We start from the raw sequence: 22,278 nt of genomic DNA on the forward strand, positions 1-22,278 counted from the left end.
GGTCTGCAACGGAATTAGTGGTGGTGTGGGGAGGATGTTCATTCTCAGCTGGAATATGGATATGATAAAAGTAAGTAATTATCTTGCCATGTGTACCTCCACATAATTAAATTTGTACTGTAGTTGACGAATTTTCTGTGAAACTTGTTGGGGAAAAAATTGAGCTTACTGTCCTTCAAAATTTCGTCATATTGTGAGGGGAACCCCACCATAAGAGCAGACAAATTTGGCTTGAAGGTTATGCATCTAGAGGCTATTGTACCTTTTTGCTGCCTATTTTAATTTTTATGTCTCATTCAGGATCGCCTCACTATTTGCATGACAGAATCGGGGCCGCTGTTGTAGCTACTTACCAGGAAACAATGGACAGTTCAGATTTTTTGATTCTGTGTATATCAAGTGTATCAAGAACACTGACATATTCTTGAAATTGAGGGAAATTGTAAAGAGCCCTGTTTTATTAGAATGGAATAGAGTTAACAGCTTGATGTTTTTTAGTCACAACAAAATAATAGGTAACTGGATGGATGAGACTGTTGTTCCTGTTCTTTCAAATTATTCCATTTCAAGAATTTAATGTCCAAATCATCATGATTCTTGCAGCTTAATATTGCCCTTCCATTATGTTATATGTGGTAATTAAGTAAATTAATTTTACTTCAAAATATATTGATATATTTGACATATTCTTTGATTATAATACAAATTCCTGTGACAAAATTGACCATTAAAAGTATGTTAGCACTGAGAACTCATTTAATTGTAGGATATTGTATTACTTTCTAATGCACTTATTATGCAGTAAGTTATACCACAAAGAAAATTATATTACTATAGTGTGGGTAACATTTAAAAACCCTGGAAACTATTTGACTTATGGACATTCCACTTCCACACCTATATTAGAATAGTTTCTTCACCTTTTGCTGAGAAACATGCTCTGCCATTTGCTGATCTTCACTCTGCAGCTACATTGTTGCCATAATTAATGTGACTTAATGATTCAGCACATGGTGAATTAATGTGTAAAAGTTGATCACAGTGGGAAGGAAACAAAAAATATTGCATAATAATGAGCATAATATTTTAGCAGTGCATAGTAAAACTGTCTTATGATGTAGTGTGAGTAAAGTCTGGTAATTCAGCTGATATTGACATCTCCTTACTGGAGAAAGGTGAAGGGAGATGACATAACCCACAACAACAAGCACTCTGTTCTGAACATTCCAAGGTTTTTCGGCACAAAGGAAAATTTATATTTAATGTCCATTCCATATAACATATTAAGTATTGGATGTTTCATAAGAAATACTACAGGTTTTAAAAATACATTAAAATATATCTACTCAGTACCAGTATTGGTAGTTGATCAGCAGATGGATTAGATTTTCTAATCTTTTGTGATATGTATAACAGACATATCTATGATCCAGTCTTACTGATTAAATGAAGTAAATTATGGGCTTACAAGGTTGGTATTCAGGATGTTAAGTATGAAACATAAGTAAGGAACTCTCATCAGATAAAAATATGATGAGGTAGTTAAATCATATATACATGAAGTAGCATAAGAATTAATAAAGAAATATGGTTAATTCCTGATTTCTGGATTTAACTACATGCATGGTGTCAGAATTATTGATTCATGACTTTCTATGATAACATGTAAATAGAAAATTATTATTGTTCATACATTTGATTGGTTTTCTGTCGCTGTCTTAGTTCTTGACTCTTAGCTCAAGACCCATCCAGAATCCCCTGTCCACTGTCATATTGAAACCATTCTTGGTTATTTGTATTGGTATGGGTGTTTTGGAGACCACTGTCAGGTTAAAGCGGGACAATATATGGACCAATGCTATTTTGGATTCCATAAGTGCAAAACGGCTCCCTGGAACATGATAAGATGATATTGTTACCTGAAGGTAGTGGGGTAGAATGTTGAGTATTAACTGTAAAAGACCTGCTGTCAAAACAAAAATTAATATTCGCAGGTTCACCAAAATTGATACAGTGGGATGATATCTTTTATGAAGAGAGATTTCATCATTACTGATTCTACTGTGTTGGTATCTTGAACTAAGAAATGGAATAACTGGGAGTTTTGTACTTTTCCTCAGTCTGTCCATGTTTCTGAATATTTAAGTATCCATGCCAACTGTTCCTCACATTCCATTAATCCGATATACCCATAGAAGGTTAAATGTTACAGTATAATGATTATAATTATGGAAGGTCCAGGGTTTGAATCTTGGCCCAATAACTGGCTATTTACATTATACATGAAATACTGACAGAAGAAGTTGTCATTGTGATTATTGTACTTACCAATACAGTTCCTTGGGCCAGACCCAAATGGCAGGTATGTGAAGTTTTTAATGCTTTGTTTATTCTCATCGCTAAACCTTTCAGGATCAAATTTCTCAGGGTCAGGGAAGTAGTCTGGGTCATGATGTAGGGCATAAATAGGTATCCAGACCCCATCTCCAGGCTTCAGGGTATAAGTTGGCTCAGTAGGCAATGTGTATGTCTTTACGCATGTTCTGTCTATCAACACTGCAGGAGGATACAAGCGTAGCGTTTCTGTAACATAAATCACAAGTGTATAAGCCGTTACACTTTATTACTTAAATCTTTAATGCGTGTCCAGTTTTGAATCCGAGTCCAGAGACAGTCAGTCGTGGCCGAGGTTGTCCCTATAAGCAAGTACTGGCATAGTATCTCAGAATAAGTCGTGACTACTTTCTTGCACGTTGTTTCTGTTTCATGATTCGTTGTAATTCTGCGTCACTATGCAGTTGAGAAAGTGTCATTAAATAATGCCAGATTCACTCATTCATGTAGCGTTACTCACCAAACTTAATGGTGAAGTGGTTAACACTTCTGCATATTTGGGAGGTCCTGGATTTGTAACATGAGCCAAAGACTGGCTGTTTGGATTGAGGATTACGTTGTTTTTGTTTGTCATTGCAGGCAAATGCTGGGATGTTACCTGGAAGTGGCCATGGCCACTTCCTTCCATATTCTTTCTAACGCATCATTCGCAGATCACCCTGCCATAAACTTTACATGACCAGAGCAGCTGATAAGTCATTTATTAAATAAACAGATAATGAGCATTATTAACCACAGTCTGCACTAGTGATTAACTGTTGTAAAATTTCCCATTTATTTGAAATTTCTGAAGAATCATGATCTCACCACTGATTCAACTAAAGTGGCATTTCTTTTCCTGTCAATAGAACTCCTCATTCATCTGTGTCACCTCTTTCTACCCTAACCACTTGTCATGATAAGGCAGGATAACTCAGTTCTTCACCATACCTGAGATCACCATGTCGAGGTATTTCATGCCGTGGACTGCCTCATATGTAAGATTTCCTTCGCCTTCTTTCATTGTTACGTCAATCTCTTCTTGGAGTCGAGACTGGATATCTGGATGCACTGCCAATTGATGGGCTGCGAAGCACAGCAGTGTGGAGGCCGTGTCAAAGCCCGCCAGAAAGAAAAGTACAGCTTGTGCGGTGATGTCATCGTCTTCCCATTCTGTTATAACACAAAATATAATTAGTTTGCAGTACCAATAAATTTTATTCTGTTTGGTCTTTGGACTTTGTCCATCGTTCGGTGTTATGACATCACACAATGTTTTGAGGACTTGATCTGTGCTCGTCTTCCGGTGTGATGAAGGGGAAATTTCTCTGATTTGGTTCCCCTTATCAGCCATGATCTTCTGGTAGATACTGACTGACGTTTCAGATGTGGTTACTGTTTCTGTCATCAGGGAAGTTGCAAATCAGACCACAAACCATAACATCCCGTAAGACAGTCATCTTCAGAAATATTGTTCTTACAAGGAATTTATAAAAAGGCGGAGAGAAAGAATTTAGAGAAAACAGACTGGAATGAATGACATTACGGTGTATAAGGATGGGGAACCTATGAAAATGGTTGGGAAAAAATATCCCCAAGAAGGAAAAGGAGAATGAGAGTGGAGTGAATTTTATCACTTACTTGGGATGACAGTCTTGCCATTGATTGCACCATTTTCGTCTCCCTGAAGTGTCCCTTTTTTGGCCTCCATGAGCAGATGAATCATGTCGGGTCGCAGAATTCCCTTCTCTTCCCGCATTGACATTGTGTCGTGCACCAGTGACCGGAAGAAGTTGGACAGAGCTCTTGACATGAATCTAATGCGCAGAAACTGATCGCATGAAACAGAGAAGAGACGCTGCTGATGCCATAATATTCTTACTATTAAGTGACAGTTTTATTCAACACGTACACATCGGAGCTGGGAAAATGTGGGTGACCATCACTGGCTCTACTCTTGAAGGGGCAGAGCACTGGAATGGAGAATCTTCTCCGTATCTTCCTTTGGTCTTTGTAGATCAGACTCAAATCTGTTTCAACTTCAGACTTATCCTTTTAAATAAACAGTTTTCCTTAGTTTCTGTGAATTTTTGGTTTGTGTTGAAAAGCTAATGTTGGAAGTGTGTTACTATGGATTCTGTTAAGATGGGCAAACAGATTTAGTTTTTAAGATTAAGTCCTCTCTTGTAATTTTCATTTTAGCCTAATCTAATGTATCCATTCACAGTTCTTAAGAGTGTTATTCCTGTTGCTTGAATTTGACTAATATCTGTTTCTTAATCTAAATTTCACTTCTGCACCAGTGTGGAAACTGACAAATTTCTTTGTAGAATCTGAATTTTTTTTTGCTTGTTTTGGTCATTTTGTTCCCTTAATCTTGATTTCCCTTAATTTAATTTAAGTTAATTTAATTATGTTTGGAAGTTTGGTAAGGTGTGTGATGAGAATATTTACAGTATGAACAGTGATTGTTAATATTTTGCAGAAATTTAAGGAATGACAATTCTGCAATTCTAAATGATGACAGAAATTCTCTAGGCATTGATAATAGACACATTTCTCAGACTTGCAGATAAACTAACTCCCTGGTAGTAGAACCCGCAGGTCAAAGACCATAGCCCGCCACCAGCCACATTCCTGAGCAAAGTCTATCCATTTACCATCCTCACAGCCCACCAACCTAAGATCCATCTTGATATATATCCTCCCATCTCCTTCGTCTGCCCAGCTGCACAATATTCAGATTTTATTACATAAAATTCTTACCTTCATGATCTTGGGGCTCATCATGTACCCAAAAAATATTAGAGCTTTGACACCTTGAAAGTTTGTAACATCTTTGCCCATCTCATAGAACTCATTTTTGGGTTGATTTAGTGAATCACACCCAATTCCAAATGCTGATGTCGCAATTACATCATTAGTGTATCTTGTAAACAGATCTTTCATCTCCACAGCCAGAATATTGCCTTCTAAAACACAGAAGAAATATAAGGAAGTGAGGTTTCAGGTTCTCATGGTGGCAAGCCAGAAGGTGCCTGTAGAAGTTATCCAACATTTCACAGGCCCCTGCAGCCTCCATCATTCTCTTGATGTTGGAGGCAGCAAGCACCTCTGAATTGACAAAAACTTCTGCCAGACTATACAGTGAAACAACTCAGAAGAAAGTCATCTTAAAAAAAAATGTTTGATGCATTCCCTTGAAAACTGATGTAATGTGTAAATAGTTTATTTAAATTTCTTTTCTTAGTGACATGTGGCTTTGTTCCTCAGCATATAGTTATGGCAAACAGATTTGGTATAAAGTAGCCATTCAATAGAAAATTTTTAATATCCTGCTCATTTACTGATATGTGAGGAAAATAATTTTATTACGCATCCTAAGTGTCAGATATACAGGTAGGACTCGGTTTGCGCCGCTTCATTTTATGCCAGAAATCTCAGGAACCTAACTCCGGTGTACCTACCTGTATTGGTTATTTCTTGAGCTGATTTCTAAATGCATCTGGCACATCCAGTATCAGATGATCATATTATTAATCATTTCTGCTGATATTCAATAGAGTGTTGTAGGAATTACATGACCTAAGCTGTCATTTTGTAAGGACTGAACAGCATGTAACTATGATCAGGTTTTTAAGTGTTGGTATTTTTACTTCCACATAATAATCTGTTTGTAATTGCAAGAGTTACAAGAAAAAGTAGTCACATTTATGCTGTAGTATCACTTGCCTCTCTCTATCTTGCAGCCTTCCACTGACATGTTCTTGTCCTTGATACATTTCTCCAGGAAGTCACCTAGCTGTTTGCCGCATTCTGTTACCAGAAAGAACATGTTCTTCATTTTGCTTGATGTGAAGGCAGGACTCAGAGTGGATCGCATGTCCTTCCATCTTTGTCCTGTAAATTGTGGTCAAAATAGAGAAGTGAAATTAAACTTGTACATTCTCTAACTTAGATTTATCCTTTGCTTAGGATGCATGTATACACGCACTTTATTGGATGAACCATACAAATCACAAAGTTCCTTATTGTTTAATATCTCCCCTTCCTCACTTACTTATTCCTTTCAAGGCTGCAGTTCACGTTCATCCGTTCAGGACTATACAAGCATTCTGTATTATTGTAGTCTTTACTGTTTTGGGTAGCGTATTATGTGGAAACATTTTTGCATCTATCAAATCTAAGCAAAAATAGAATACATAAAATAAAAACTTACCTTTAAGATTAAACAGCGCCTTTCCAAACAGTGGGTCGGCATTTTCGTCTATAGGAGTTCGGTGATTCAGAAAGTGTTCAAAATCTTTCACGGTCACCATTTTTATGAGCTCGGGATCTCGCAAGAGTACAACTGGATTCAGAAATTCATACACACCGCCATATTTATGGCCTTCAAGCTTGTTGTACAAGTCAACAACAAAGTCAGGGAACGATACTTTCCGAAGTGCCACTGGTCCCATGTTGCCAAGAAATGGGACGGTCTTGAGGCAAGGTATATTCCTCTTGGAGAAGTGATTATGGGTCCAAGTACCAATTACGTAGACAACTACGGCTAAAAGACTGGTGCCCAGGGTCCATACCCATAGCGACTCTATCATCGTGATTTCTCTTGTCTTAAAAATCGATGTATACCTGGGTTTAGAAAAGTAAAGCACCAAATTTTTTGTTCCTTTGTGTGCAGTTGTGTGTTTTGTTCTTAGCTGGCTTCAATGTGATGGAAGATCCACTAAAATAAAACAGAAATATAAAAATTAATGCTTTTATAAATGATGTTTTTACCAATAAGCCAATAACCAACAAGCTTTAAAGTAGTGATATCAAATTTTATGAAAGAAATCAGTTGTATTTACAGAGTCATTGGTACCAATACATTAGAACACTGTGCAAATCCCAGAAATGAGATTTTCATGGCAATGAAGATGTCTTCTGGGTTTCAGTTCAGAGTGGACTCGTAGGTAGATACCAACGTTTTAGGGGAACATACTGCCTCCATCATCAGCCCTGAAGGTGGAGTCATTATGTTCCTCCGAAACGATGGTATCTACCTACGAGTCTACTTGTTGTTACGACCCAGAAGACCAACATCGACAAGTACCGAAATGCTCTTGTGGTGAAGAGTATGATTCCGACTCTAATGCCTGGCGTCGAATCTTGATCTTTTGGTCCGATGGTTTATTCGTAGGATACGTCATGAAAGTTTCTTAGTTGCAGTGTTTCTTTACTGTCAAATGTGAAGATGGGGGATTATGTACTGTGCAGCCTGTCTGAGGGTATTTTATTGATATTTGCCTAAAGAACCGAGGACGACAGAGTTCGGTCCAGCTCAGGTGTGGGCTCTGCCTGAGACATGAACGTGGTACTTACCAGAACAGGTCAGACGTATTACCTGAGGTGACTAGCTCAGTCCTGCAGCTGGTAGTAGCCTGTCACTTCACTGACTGAGCTCGTACATTGCTTTGGTTACTCCAAATTGGCCTTCACAGTGCTGCGTAGGACGAGGGCATAATTTGTTTTTGTTCCGACAATGACCTTGAAGCATATCATGTACGTAATGCTCTTCATAGAACAGATGAACAATAAAAATACCAGTACTGCGTTATCTTTAATAAGGATTTACCTCAGGGCTGTGCAAAGTTGGCGGCATGATTTCATTTCTGGATGTTTAGAAACATCACCCCAGAAGAAACTGCAGTTTATTACACACACTCACAAATAAGGTGAGATATTTTTATGAATGTTCCATTCCTTTAGATATGGCCCTGAAATTTCATTTCACGGATCACTTTGCTCCCCAATAAGGCCATGTTTGGACAATTCGACATTTTTGTTTTGTTCAGCATACGTTTTCAATGTAATCTATAAATTTTTTTGATATTATCTGAAATGATATCTATAACAAGGGAAGTACTTTTATCAGGGGTCAACATACCAGTGATGGTACTGAATAAATGCGCATTAGATGAATTCACTCCTTTATAATTCCGGTTACCGTTGTCGACAGTTAACAGACCTGTTTTGAAGCATGAATGTATTAAACTTTACATCGTGTCTTGATTGCATCAGAAAGTTGGAAGCGAGCAGGGTTTGTGGGATGAAAGAGATTGAAGAGACCCTTCGGAGATCCAGGGTAACAGATTGTGAGAATGTGAATAGGATTCTTTACGACGTAGGACACGAGACGAATGTGGCCTTCTGTAATGGCCCCTCGGATTCCCGAGACGTTATATAACCTCTGCAGACGGAAAGCTTAGAACGAATCAATTTAAATTTTGTATCTGAAACTTTTTTCGGTATTCTGTGTTATTTAATGACGTGACGAAATATAAATGCTGCTGATTATAAATCGTTGTTAGAGACTTCGCCTATTCTTTGGAAAGATACAGGGTACTTGCAAGATTACAACTTGCAAATCTGGTTACGTACATACCTTGCTGATAGAAGATATAAAAGGCTGTACAGATGCTCTATCATACTTACTGGAAGGTGACAGCTGATGTCCAAAGCCATGACATACGCACCTTTTCCAAGTACTGCTCCTAGGGAATTGATAAGATTGAGGTATCCGGGAGACGTGGACCACGAACGTCTTACGTCACGCAAACAGTTCTTACGTAACACACTGCAATGTCAGGTGTGGCTACAACTTATTTTTCATTCTTTTTTTCAGAATCTCATACGAACTTCATGGAACAGAGTCCTTTACAAGCTAGTAGTTGCTCAGCCGGCAAAGAAATTGTCACGATTTTATGGAATCGCAATGTTCACAACTGTGTTCACATCGGCCCACTTTCCAAACTGGAAGACCACCAATTGTCTGCCGACTTCTTGTTCAGTGTACGTATTAACAGCAGCGTTCCATATCCCGCGGGCACATTCTTCTTTCGCAACCTGAAAGCGTGGTGTGCCGTATGTACAAATATATGCTGATTCATTATTAACGTTACTGCATCAGCTGAAGAAGTTACTTGGCATTAAATTAGATGAGAATGTGGTCGTACACGGAGCTGTGAAAGTCAGTGGATGGAAGCTTTTGTGACGTATTAACTGCTTAAAGCTCAGGACGATTCAAAGCTCTCATTAAATACGTATGGGGGTTGCTGGGGAGGTTATTTGCAGCTTAAAATGTTTCTCCAGTTTCTGCTTGACGACATTTTACGTTGATACTATCGTTTGACAGGGGCTCCTCGTTGAGAGTTTGTGGAAGTACAGATAGTTGAGGGGCGTTCATCACACTGGGACAGTTGTACCCATAACAAATGAGGGGAATCCGCATTACCCGAACAGAAAAGTACTCGAAAAGGAGTACTGTGAAGTGACGATTAAAAACGCTACAAATGGCAGTGAAGTCAGAAGTAAAGTCACGCGTTTACAACCCAACGAATAAAAAACACTCAGTTCACAACTTGGTAATTCGTCTGTGTTTCCGCTCAGCGCTGAAGCTACCAGAGATACCGCAATGAAAAAAGTTATCAGGAGACCCGAAACCATGGCCTTACTTATATAATTATCTTTGTACTTCGTGATTACGCAAAGATGCGCGTAGTCTTGGGAATTTAACGAAACTGAAACTGTTCTTGTTACGAGTGGTAAAAGTTAATGGATTGAGACGCGGATGTAGGCGGGCACCTAAGTGATCCGTTGTTTGCTGTGTCCAAGAAATCTCTTGTATCATCGTCTGGAAATCACGGTGAAACAGGCATTTATCCATTTGAATAACTGTTTTCCAAACGTTTCTTTAGCTGTCTTTAATTACAGATTTTATATGAATGTCAACCCAACCAAAAATCATTTTTCAATTAAAATATAAGCTGTCTTACAGAGTAATCCTCTCCTGAAAACATTTCCCGTGTGCAGAATCTTCTCTCAGTAACGGTATTGCCAAAACAGGATGGTAATTCAAGATTAATGGATCACGATTGGTATTAATTCAGATTATTCTACATTGAAACAGAGATTCAGCAAACATCGATTTATTTCTAATTCGTACAGAGTTTTGATTATTCAGAAATTGTCCATTTACTGTTAATTAATGCAGATCGTGTTTATAGATGTGACGCTGTTCTAATATATCTGTGAGGGTTCCTTTCAGTGTAATTTTTGATATCTGTTTATGTTTTATCTGGTATGCATTCAGAACCAAAATTGTCGTGAAAAGTGGACTTTCGCATGCTTAAAAAATGGCAGAAAAATGGTGCTGCTAATTGTGAAAGACTTGGTATATCGTGGTTGGAAGACAAACTTTATCGTAGTAGAAGTGATTGAAGCTTAAGTCTAGGTTAGATAACAATTTCAAAAATTTCTGTTACGTAATTATAGAGTACAAAAATTAAATGAATGTGATTATTGTTAGTAGCAATTAACACATAGCCTACATGTTGAATATACTTTACGTATAGTTGAGGCACCTTATTTCTAGAACAAGGACATTTGTACACAATTCCAAAAAAATGCCAGTATCCCCTGTTTTTCATTGAGCATGATTGTTACTTATTTTCTTGTAAAAATAAGTGATCTGCCTCAATCATCTCAGAAAAATCCCTACCCCAGATATGGACTTGTTGGCAATGAGAAAAATCAGTGCCCTTGCTGGAAATTAACCCCCGGTTCTCCAGCCTTTTTTCAGGGCTAAGGTCACTTAGTTTTTGCCGTGGTAATCAGCCACCAATCATACTTGGCTGAATCAGAATGTAACAAACAGGATACAGCTCAAAAACTTTTACAAGGTTTAAAACTCTTCTGCCAGTTAAGTTTTCTGCGAGAACATTCAGTGGAATTGTGCAAGTAGTCACAGTTAAACATTGCATACATAGCTACAAATTTCAAAATTTGAGCAACAAGTTTGATTCTGTCAAGAGAGTTAGTAATATAAAAAAAGGCAGTTGGCTTCTTTAGGAGACTGACGTTATTTCTGAGACCGCACTTCAGGAACTCCTGAGCTCTAGCCCAAACCAGAAACCGCCTTCCACAGACATTTTCAATCTTGTCTGTGTTATTTTTATTGGCATTGGTGTCTTCGCGACCACTCTCACGTTGAACCGAGACAGCAGGTGTACCAGCGCCAGTTTGGATTCCATCAGCGCGAACTGATTCCCTGAATTCAAGAGGTAGACATTAGTATTAAGTACGTGGATTTTAAATCTCACGCCTCTTCATACGAGTGCTAGGAGACTATATTACTCTTTCTGTCAAGTGGTTTATTTCATATTAATATATAGGGAAGGGAACTAAAATATTCAGTAACGCTGAAAACAAGTGTATAAAACCACCTAAGCTTCAGAAGACAACTAATCCGTACGAGTACAAGGGGATATACCAGTTGACATATGAAGGTTGCCCTCTGAAAAATGTTGAACGAAACAGGAATAATATTCAGAACCAGACACGCATGTGGTTGGATATGAACAATTCAAAATACGCAACACATCTTGAGAACACGAACTTTGGGGGGGGGGGTTATATTGGATAAGAACATGGAAAGATAACATAACATACAGTAAGGCATCAGGAGTGGAGCGTTCATGTTAGTTATATTAGCCCCAGCTAACACGTTTTTAATTCCATTAATCCCTGTTATTCGTGTGTGCCATGAGATTTGTGATTGTGCACCCATGGAAGATGAAGTCGACTCATTTACGTAATTTTCGCGACCCCTGTTTCGGTATTTGAAAATAAAAGTAACGAACTAACTAGATGGCTTACCGAACCCGAGGGTTCATCACCGAATTAACCAAAGCCCTCCACCTTCTGGGCCAACGAAATCCAGTCTCCTTCAACTCCTATCTCCCATAGATCCCGCCTGAGATTATCCTCCCATCTACGTCTAGGTCTCCCCAGCGGTCTCTTCCCCTCAGGCTTCCCAACCAATACCCGGTGCACACCTCTTGTCCCATCCATGCGGTCTACATGTCCCGCCCATCTCATTCTTATCGACTTAATCACCCTGACAATACTGGGGGATGAGTACAGATTTTTAAGCTCATCATTAATCAGTTTTCTCCATGCCCCATCGTCTTCTCTCCTAGTCCCAAATATCCTCCTCAACACCCTATTCTCAAACACCTGCAATCTGTGTTCCTCCCTCAGAGTGAGAGACCAGGTTTTGCACCCATACAAACCAACAGGCAAAATTATTGTTTTGTATACTTTAATTTTCAGGTTCCTACAAATCGGACGGGGAAAAAGTAACGAAGCAAGTCGTAATTTACAAATATGAATGACAGATCGCAGCACCAGTCATCCGGCATAACTCTCCACTAACATAACCAAGGTGACGAGGAGGTTGCATTACGAAGAGAAATGTAAGTAGTACTGAACAAGGTAAACATAGATACGTAATACAGCGTTTACGTAAATACTAATGTAAATATCACGTCTGTGACAGGATGCGTAGAAAACGGTAAATCAAGATAAACCACATGCAAGTAGAATTACGATCCCAAAGGACCCAATGCATGTATAAGTTTTAAACATTCGAAATGTACAAAACGTAGCTTGTACTTATTAATAGCGTCTTTTCAGGTTAAAAAATTTAAAAGTATTCGTCGAGGTTTTTGAAGCTTCTGTTCTATTAAATCTTTCGAAACCAACCTTCATATTCTCTACGTGTTCTTGTGAATAGGCTACATTAAACATGCATTTTAGCTCAAATACCGAGTGTCAGAGTGCAGTGGTTAGCACTCTGTTTTCGGAAGGCACACAGTTCGAAGTTAATCTAGGTCAATGACGGCTTTCTCCACAAGATTTCATCTTCGGTAGGTCCTGGAGACCGGCCGAGGGTTTTTTGCGAGTTGGGTGATTCATTTAGAAAAAAGGGGTGATGAAATTATTCACCTACACCGCCATAAGGACGTGTTGGTGCCTGCATATAAGCGGCTGTATGACAAGTATTTTGGCCAATAGTGAGATTTCACAGGAAAACGAAGTACGTAAGTGTTGAGTGCTAATTGGCAATATAACCTATCATGGCACCGTGAAATTGAAATAGTTTATAATTCCTCTTGTAATGTGTGTTCATTATCTCATTGACTACAATTTGTATACTATAAGTAACTTGAAAATAGACCTGTACTTTGGTTTCAGTAATTACTGTACTGTGGTTTATTTATACTTCAGACTATTGCATTTTATACATTTCTTAAATGGACGTGGTTCAAGTTATGTAAAATATATGAATATTATTTAATATCAGAAACATTTTCATTTTATGCGTTGAATGACTAAAAGACACTGTTTTATGTAGATGAAATTGTAAGTGGTATGTAGAACGTACGACCTTGTTGATACAGTAAACCTTCTTACCGACTGTGCTACTGCGTCCATCTTCTTCCTCAATGTTGTTTATGTGCCTATAATTCGGAGATGGCAGCACAATGCGCATGACGCCCTGTGCCGATCTTATTACATTGGATTGTACTTTTTTATTTGTGAAATACATGCTTTGCATATTCATTGATCGTAAGTGACAGCTGTTGTATAGCATGTGATTCGGAGGAATATTCGCTGGAAATAGTATCTGTGCCTTTGTTTCATTAGAATCTGTATATAGGTCACGGTCGTGGATGTTCCTGAACTTGAGTGTGAAGTCAAGAAACATGTCAATGTCTACAAGGACTTCCTACGAGTAAGTTTACATGCTTCTACGTGTGAGATGAGGAGAATCATTTGTGGTTCCCGTGTATGTGGTCTGCAACGGAATTAGTGGTGATGTGGGAAGGATGTTCATTCTCAGCTGGAATATGGATATGATAAAAGTAAGTAATTATCCTGCCATGTGTACCTCCACATAATTAAATTTGTACTGTAGTTGACGGATTTTCTGTGAAACTTGTTCGGGACAAAATTAAGCTTACTGTCCTTCAATATTTCATCATATTGTGAGGTGAACTCCACCATAAGAGCAGACAAATTTGGCTTGAAGGTTATGCATCTAGAGGCTATTGTACTTTTGTGCTGCCTATTTTAATTGTCATGTCTCATGCTGGGTCGCCTCACTATTTGCATGACAGAATCGGGGCCGCTGTTGGAGCTACTTACCAGGAAACAATGGACAGTTCAGATTTTTTGATTCTGTGTATATCAAGTGTAACAACAACACTGACATATTCTTGAAATTGAGAGAAATTGTAAAGAGCCCTGTTTTATTAGAATGGAATAGAGTTAACAGCTTGCTGTTTTTTAGTCACGACAAAATAATAGGTAACTGGATGGATGAGACTGTTGTTCCTGTTCATTCAAATTATTCCATTTCAAGAATTTAATGTCCAAATCATCATGATTCTTGCAGCTTAATATTGCCCTTCCATTATGTTAAATGTGGTAATTAAGTAAATTAATTTTACTTCAAAATATATTGATATATTTGACATATTCTTTGATTATAATACAAATTGTTGTGACAAAACTGACCATTAAAAGTATATTAGCACTGAGAACTCATTTAATTGTAGGATATTGTATTACTTTCTAATGCACTTATTATGCAGTAAGTTACACCACAAAGAAAATTATATTACTATAGTGTGGGCAACATTTAAAACCCTGGAAACTATTTGACTTATGGAGATTCCACTTCCACACCTATTTTAGAAAAGTTTCTTCACCATTTGCTGATCATCACTCTGCAGCTACATTGTTGCCGTAATTAATGTGACTTAATGTTTCAGCACATGGTGAATTAATGTGTAAAAGTTGATCACAGTGGGAAGGAAATAAACAATATTGTGTAATAATGAGCATAATATTTTAGCAGTGCATAGTAAACTGTCTTATGATGTAGTGTGAGTACAGTCTGGTAATTCAGCTGATATTGTCATCTCCTTACTGGAGAAAGGTGAAGGGAGATGACATAAGCCACAACAACAAGCACACTGTTCTGAACTTTCCAAGGTTTTTCGGCACAAAGGAAAATTTATATTTAATGTCCATTCCATATAACATATTAAGTATTGGATGTTTCATAAGAAATACTACAGGTTTTAAAAATACATTAAAATATATATACTCAGTACCAGTATTGGTAGTTGATCAGCAGATGGATTAGATTTTCTAATATTTTCTGATATGTATAACAGATATATCAATGATCCAGTCTTACTGATTAAATGAAGTAAATTATGGGCTTACAAGGTTGGTATTCAGGGTGTTAAGTATGAAACATAAGCAAGGAACTCTCATCAGATAAAAATATGATGAGGTAGTTAAATCATATATATATAAAGTAGCATAAGAATTAATGAAGAAATATGGTTAATTCCTGATTTCTGGATTTCATTACATACCTTGTGTCAGAATTATTGATTCATGACTTTCTATGATAATATGTAAATAGAAAATTATTATTGTTCTTACATTTGATTGGTTTTCTGTCGCTGTCCTAGTTCTTGACTCTTAGCTCAAGACCCAGCCAGAATCCTCTGTCCACCGTCATATTGAAACCATTCTTGGTTATTTGTATTGGTATGGGTGTCTTGGAGACTACTGTCAGGTTGAAGCGGGCCAATATATGGACCAATGCTATTTTGGATTCCATAAGTGCAAATCGGCTCCCTGGAACACGATAAGATGATATTGTTACCTGAAGGTAGTGGGGCAGAATGTTGAGTATTAACTGTAAAAGACCTGCTGTCGAAACAAAAATTAATATTCGCAGGTTCACCAAAATTGATACAGTGGGATGATATCTTTTATGAAGAGAGATTTCATCATTACTGATTCTACTGTGTAGGTATCTTGAACTAAGAAATGGAATAACTGGGAGTTTTGTACTTTTCCTCGGTCTGTCCATGTTTCTGTATATTTCAGTAACCATGCCAACTGTTCCTCACATTCCATTAATCCGATATACCCATAGAAGGTTAAATGTTACAGTATAATGATTATAATTATGGAAGGTCCAGAGTTTAAATCTTGGCCCAATAACTGGCTATTTACATTATACATGGAATACTGACAGAAGAAGTTGTCATTGTGATTATTGTACTTACCAATACAGTTCCGTGGGCCAGACCCAAATGGCAGGTATGTGAAGTCTTTAATGCTTTGTTTATTCTCATCGCTAAACCTTTCAGGATCAAATTTCTCAGGGTCAGGGAAGTAGTCTGGGTCATGATGTAGGGCATAAATAGGTATCCAGACCCCATCTCCAGGCTTCAGGGTATAAGTTGGCTCAGTAGGCAATGTGTATGTCTTTACGCATTTTCTGTCTATCGTCACTACAGGAGGATACAAGCGTAGCGTTTCTGTAACATAAATCACAAGTGTATAAGCCGTTACACTTTATTACTTAAATCTTTAATGCGTGTCCAGTTTTGAATCCCAGTCCAGAGATAGTCTGTCCTGGCCGCGGTTTATTATGGTTTAAGTCAGTCCCTCCAAGCAAGTACTGGAATAGTATCTCAGAATAAGTCATGACTACTTTCTTGCACATTGTTTCTGTTTGATCACTATGCAGTTGAGAAAGTGTCATTAAATAATTCCAGATTCACTCATTCATGTAGCGTTACTCACCAAACATAATGGTCAAGTGGTTAACACTTCTGCATATTTGGGAGGTCCTGGATTTGTAACTTGTGCCAAAGACTGGCTGTTTGGATTGAGGATTACGTTGTTTTTGTTTGTCATTGCAGGCAAACGCTGGGATGTTACCTGGAAGTGGCCATGGCCACTTCCTTCCATATTCTTTCTAACGCATCATTCGCAGATCACTCTGCCATAAACTTTACATGACCAGTGCAGCTGATAAGTCATTTATTAAATAAACAGATAAGAGCATTATTAACCACAGTCTGCACTAGTGATTAACTGTTGTAATATTTCCCATTTATTTGAAATTACTGAAGAATCTTGATCATCACCACTGATTCAACTACAGTGGCATTTCTTTTCCTGTCAATAGAACTCCTCATTCGTCTGTGTCACCTCTTTCTACCCTCACCACTTGTCATGATAAGGCAGGATAACTCAGTTCTTCACCATACCTGAGATCACCATGTCGAGGTATTTCATGCCGTGGACTGCCTCATATGTAAGATTTCCTTTGCCTTCTTTCATTGTTATGTCAATCTCTTCCTGGAGTCGAGACTGGATATCTGGATGCACTGCCAGTTGATGGGCTGCGAAGCACAGCAGTGTAGAGGCCGTGTCAAAGCCGGCCAGAAAGAAAAGTACTACTTGTGCGGTGATGTCATCGTCTTCCCATTCTGTTATAACACAAAATATAATTAGTTTGCAGTACCAATAAATTTTATTCTGTTTGGTCTTTGGACTTTGTCCATCGTTCGGTGTTATGACATCACACAATGTTTTGAGGACTTGATCTGTGCTCATCTTCTGGTGTGCTGAAGGGGAAATTTCTCTGATTTGGTTCCCCTTATCAGCCATGATCTTCTGGTAGATACTGACTGACGTTTCAGATGTGGTTACAGTTTCTGTCATCAGGGCAAGTTGCAAATCAGACCACAAACCATAACATCCCGTAAGACAGTCATCTTCAGAAATATTGTTCTTACAAGGAATTTATAAAATGGCGGAGAGAAAGAATTTAGAGATAACAGACTGGAATGAATGACACTACGGTGTGTAAGGATGGGGGACCTATGAACATGGTGGGGAAAAAATATCCCCAAGAAGAAGAAGGAGAATGAGAGTGGAGTGAATTTTATCACTTACTTGGGATGACAGTCTTGCCATTGATTGCACCATTTTCGTCTCCCTGAAGTGTTCCTTTTTTGGCCTCCATGAGCAGATGAATCATGTCGGGTCGCAGAATTCCCTTCTCTTCCCGCATTGACATTGTGTCGTGCACCAGTGACCGGAAGAAGTTGGACAGAGCTCTTGACATGAATCTAATGCGCAGAAACTGATCGCATGAAACAGAGAAGAGACGCTGCTGATGCCATAATATTCTTACTATTAAGTGACAGTTTTATTCAACACGTACACATCGGAGCTGGGAAAATGTGGGTGACCATCACTGGCTCTACTCTTGAAGGGGCAGTGCACTGGAATGGAGAATCTTCTCCGTATCTTCCTTTGGTCTTCGTAGATCAGACTCAATTCTGTTTCAACTTCAGACTTATCCTTTTAAATAAACAGTTTTCCTTAGTTTCTGTGAATTTTTGGTTTGTGTTGAAGAGCTAATGTTGGAAGTGTGTTACTATGGATTCTGTTAAGATGGGCGTACAGATTTAGTTTTTAAGATTAAGTCTTCTCTTGTAATTTTCATTTTAGCCTAATCTAATGTATCCATTCACAGTTCTTAAGAGTGTTATTCCTGTTGCTTGAATTTGACTAATATCTGTTTCTTAATCTAAATTTCACTTCTGCACCAGTGTGGAAACTGACAAATTTCTTTGTAGAATCTGAATTTTTTTTTGCTTGTTTTGGTCATTTTGTTCCCTCCCTTATCCCTTAATCTTGATTTCCTTTAATTTGATTTAAGTTAATTTAATTATGTTTGATGGTTTGGTAAGGTGTGTGATGAGAATATTTACAGTATAAGCAGTGATTGTTAATATTTTGCAGAAATTTAAAGAATGACAATTCTGCAGTTCTAAATGATGACAAAAATTCTCTAGGCATTGATAATAGACACATTTCTCAGACTTGCAGATAAACTAACTCCCTGGTAGTAGAACCCGCAGGTCAAAGACCATAGCCCGCCACCAGCCACATTCCTGAGCCAAGTCTATCCATTTACCATCCTCACAGCCCACCAACCTAAGATCCATCTTCATATATATCCTCCCATCTCCTTCGTCTGCCCAGTTGCACAATATTCAGATTTTATTACATAAAATTCTTACCTTCATGATCTTGGGGCTCAACATGTACCCAAAAAATATTAGAGCTCTGACACCTTGATAGTTTGTAACATCTCTTCCCATCTCATAGAACTCATTTTTGGGTTGATTTAGTGAATCACACCCAATTCCAAATGCTGATGTCGCAATTACATCATTAGCGTATCTTGTAAATAGATCTTTCATCTCCACAGCCAGAATATTGCCTTCTAAAACACAGAAGAAATATAAGGAAGTGAGGTTTCAGGTTCTCATGGTGGGAACCCGGAAGGTGGCTGTCTTCTGGATTCTTGTGCCTGTAGTCTGGTAGAAGTTATCCAACATTTCAGAGGCCCCTGCAGCCTCCATCATTCTCTTGATGTTGGAGGCAGCAAGCATCTCTGAATTGACAAAAACTTCTGCCTGACTATACAGTGAAACAACTCAGAAGACAGTCATCTTAAAAAAAATGTTTGATGCATTCCCTTGAAAACTGATGTAATGTGTAAATAGTTTATTTAAATTTCTTTTCTTAGTAACATGTGGCTTTGTTCCTAAGCTTATAATTATGGCAAACAGATTTGGTATAAAGTAGCCATTCAATAGAAAAATCTTAATATCCTGCTCATTTACTGATATGTGAGGAAAATAATTTTACTACGCATCCTAAGTGTCAGATATACAGGTAGGACTCAGTTTGCGCCGCTTTATTTTACGCCGGAAATATCAGGAACCTAACCCCGGCGTAAACCGAGTCCTATCTGTATTGGTTATTTCTTGAGCTGATTTCTAAATGCATCTGGCACATCCAGTATCAGATGATCATATCATTAATCATTTCTGCTGATATTCAGTGGAGTGCTTTATGAATTACATTACCTAAGCTGTCATTTTGTAAGGACTCAACAGCATGTAACTATGATCAGGTTTTTAAGTGAAGATTTCTGTCTTCTGGGTTGGTGCGCTGTGTAGTCTGGTCCATGTTAACCAACGTTTCAGAGGTCATACTGCCTCCGCCATCAGGGCGATGAATGACCTCTGAAACGTTGGTTAACATCGACCAGACTACACAGCGCAATAACCCAGAAGACGGATATCTTCATACTCACCGCTGTGAAAACCTCAAGTCTTACATAGGTTTTTAAGTGTTTGTATTTTTACTTCCACATAATAATCTGTTTGCAATTGCAAGAGTTACAAGAAAAAGTAGTCACATTTATGCTGTAGTATCACTTGCCTCTCTCTATCTTGCAGCCTTCCACTGACATGTTCTTGTCCTTGATACATTTCTCCAGGAAGTCACCTAGCTGTTTGCCGCATTCTGTTACCAGTAAGAACATGTTCTTCATTTTGCTTGATGTGAAGGCAGGACTCAGAGTGGATCGCATGTCCTTCCATCTTTGTCCTGTAAATTGTGGTCAAAATAGAGAAGTGAAATTAAACTTGTACATTCTCTAACTTAGATTTATGTTTTGCTTAGGATGCATGTATACACACACTTTATTGGATGAACCATACAAATCACAAAGTTCCTTATTGTGTAAAATATCCCCTTCCTCACTTACTTATTCCTTTCAAGGCTGCAGTTCACGTTCATCCCTTCAGGACTATACAAGCATTCTGTATTATTGTAGTCTTTACTGTTTTGGGTAGCGTATTATGTGGAAACATTTTTGCATATATCAAATCTAAGCAAAAAGATAATACATAAAATAAAAACTTACCTTTAAGATTAAACAGGGCCTTTCCAAGCAGTGGGTCGGCATTTTCGTCTATAGGAGTTCGGTGATTCAGAAAGTGCTCAAAATCTTTCACGGTCACCATTTTTATGAGCTCGGGATCTCGCAACAGTACAACTGGATTCAGAAATTCATACACACCGCCATATTTATGGCCTTCAAGCCTGTTGTACAAGTCAACAACAAATTCAGGTAACGAAACTTTCCGAAATGCCACTGGTCCAATGTTGCCAAGAAATGGCACGGTCTTGAGGCAAGGTATATTCCTCTTGGAGAAGTGATTGTGATTCCAAGTACCAATTACGTACACAACTACGGCTAAAAGACTGGTGCCCAGGGTCCATACCCATAGCGACTCTATCATCGTGATTTCTCTCGTCTTAAAAATCGATGTATACCTGGGTTTAGAAAAGTAAAGCACCAAATTTTTCTGTTCCTTTGTGTGCAGTTGTGTGTTTTGTTCTTAGCTGGCTTCAATGTGATGGAAGATCCACTAAAATAAAACAGAAATATAAAAATTAATGCTTTTATAAATGATGTTTTTACCAATAAGCCAATAACCAACAAGCTTTAAAGTAGTGATATCAAATTTTATGAAAGAAATCAGTTGTATTTACAGAGTCATTGGTACCAATACATTAGAACACTGTGCAAATCCCAGAAATGAGATTTTCATGGCAATGAAGATGTCTTCTGGGTTTCAGTTCAGAGTGGACTCGTAGGTAGATACCAACGTTTTAGGGGAACATACTGCCTCCATCATCAGCCCTGAAGGTGGAGTCATTATGTTCCTCCGAAACGATGGTATCTACCTACGAGTCTACTTGTTGTTACGACCCAGAAGACCAACATCGACAAGTACCGAAATGCTCTTGTGGTGAAGAGTATGATTCCGACTCTAATGCCTGGCATCGAATCTTGATCTTTTGGTCCGATGGTTTATTCGTAGGATACGTCATGAAAGTTTCTTAGTTGCAGTGTTTCTTTACTGTCAAATGTGAAGATGGGGGATTATGTACTGTGCAGCCTGTCTGAGGGTATTTTATTGATATTTGCCTAGAGAACCGAGGACGACAGAGTTCGGTCCAGCTCAGGTGTGGGCTCTGCCTGAGACATGAACGTGGTACTTACCAGAACAGGTCAGACGTATTACCTGAGGTGACTAGCTCAGTCCTGCAGCTGTTAGTAGCCTGTCACTTCACTGACTGAGCTCGTACGACTCGTACATTGGTTTGTCATTGTAAATACTCCAAATTGACCTTCACAGTGCTGCGTAGGACGAGGGCATAATTTGTTTTTGTTCCGACAATGACCTTGAAGTATATCATGTACTGTGGAGTGACGATTAAAAACGCTACAAATGGCAGTGAAGTCAGAAGTAGAGTCAC

The 22,278-nt window shown here is 38.3% G+C and overlaps 2 protein-coding genes across 7 annotated transcripts; both read right to left on the reverse strand.

Moving 5' to 3' along the window:
* Nucleotides 1–652: 652 nt before the first annotated feature.
* LOC110829158 (cytochrome P450 9e2-like) lies at nt 653–9,044 on the reverse strand. 4 transcript variants are annotated; one of them, XM_087342940.1, is made up of 8 exons: nt 8,892–9,044; nt 6,593–7,099; nt 6,106–6,273; nt 5,140–5,345; nt 4,015–4,204; nt 3,325–3,546; nt 2,329–2,583; nt 653–1,891 (listed from the first exon to the last, which is right to left on the reverse strand). In XM_087342940.1, the coding sequence occupies exons 2-8, from the start codon at nt 6,969–6,971 to the stop codon at nt 1,719–1,721; spliced, it is 1,593 nt and encodes a 530-aa protein (XP_087199066.1). In that variant the 5' UTR covers nt 6,972–7,099; nt 8,892–9,044; the 3' UTR covers nt 653–1,718. The 4 variants fall into 4 exon arrangements, with proteins under 4 accessions (XP_087199066.1, XP_087199065.1, XP_087199064.1 ...); XM_087342939.1 differs by having other exon boundaries at nt 8,851–9,044; XM_087342938.1 differs by lacking the exon at nt 8,892–9,044 and adding an exon at nt 7,760–8,813.
* Nucleotides 9,045–10,327: 1,283 nt separating this feature from the next.
* Nucleotides 10,328–21,254, reverse strand: LOC147874822 (cytochrome P450 9e2-like). Of its 3 annotated transcripts, XM_087342943.1 has the most exons (8): nt 20,876–21,254; nt 20,389–20,556; nt 19,176–19,381; nt 18,040–18,229; nt 17,349–17,570; nt 16,356–16,610; nt 15,721–15,918; nt 13,439–14,101 (listed from the first exon to the last, which is right to left on the reverse strand). In XM_087342943.1, the coding sequence occupies exons 1-7, from the start codon at nt 21,252–21,254 to the stop codon at nt 15,746–15,748; spliced, it is 1,593 nt and encodes a 530-aa protein (XP_087199069.1). In that variant the 3' UTR covers nt 13,439–14,101; nt 15,721–15,745. The 3 variants fall into 3 exon arrangements, with proteins under 3 accessions (XP_087199070.1, XP_087199069.1, XP_087199068.1); XM_087342944.1 differs by lacking the exons at nt 13,439–14,101; nt 15,721–15,918 and adding an exon at nt 10,328–11,464; XM_087342942.1 differs by lacking the exon at nt 13,439–14,101 and having other exon boundaries at nt 15,556–15,918.
* Nucleotides 21,255–22,278: the final 1,024 nt, after the last annotated feature.

Source organism: Zootermopsis nevadensis, unplaced genomic scaffold (genome assembly GCF_977971745.1).
Source record: "Zootermopsis nevadensis isolate Lab colony 2312 unplaced genomic scaffold, Znev_1.0 Znev_ptg000004l, whole genome shotgun sequence".
NCBI classification, from domain to species: domain Eukaryota; kingdom Metazoa; phylum Arthropoda; class Insecta; order Blattodea; family Termopsidae; genus Zootermopsis; species Zootermopsis nevadensis.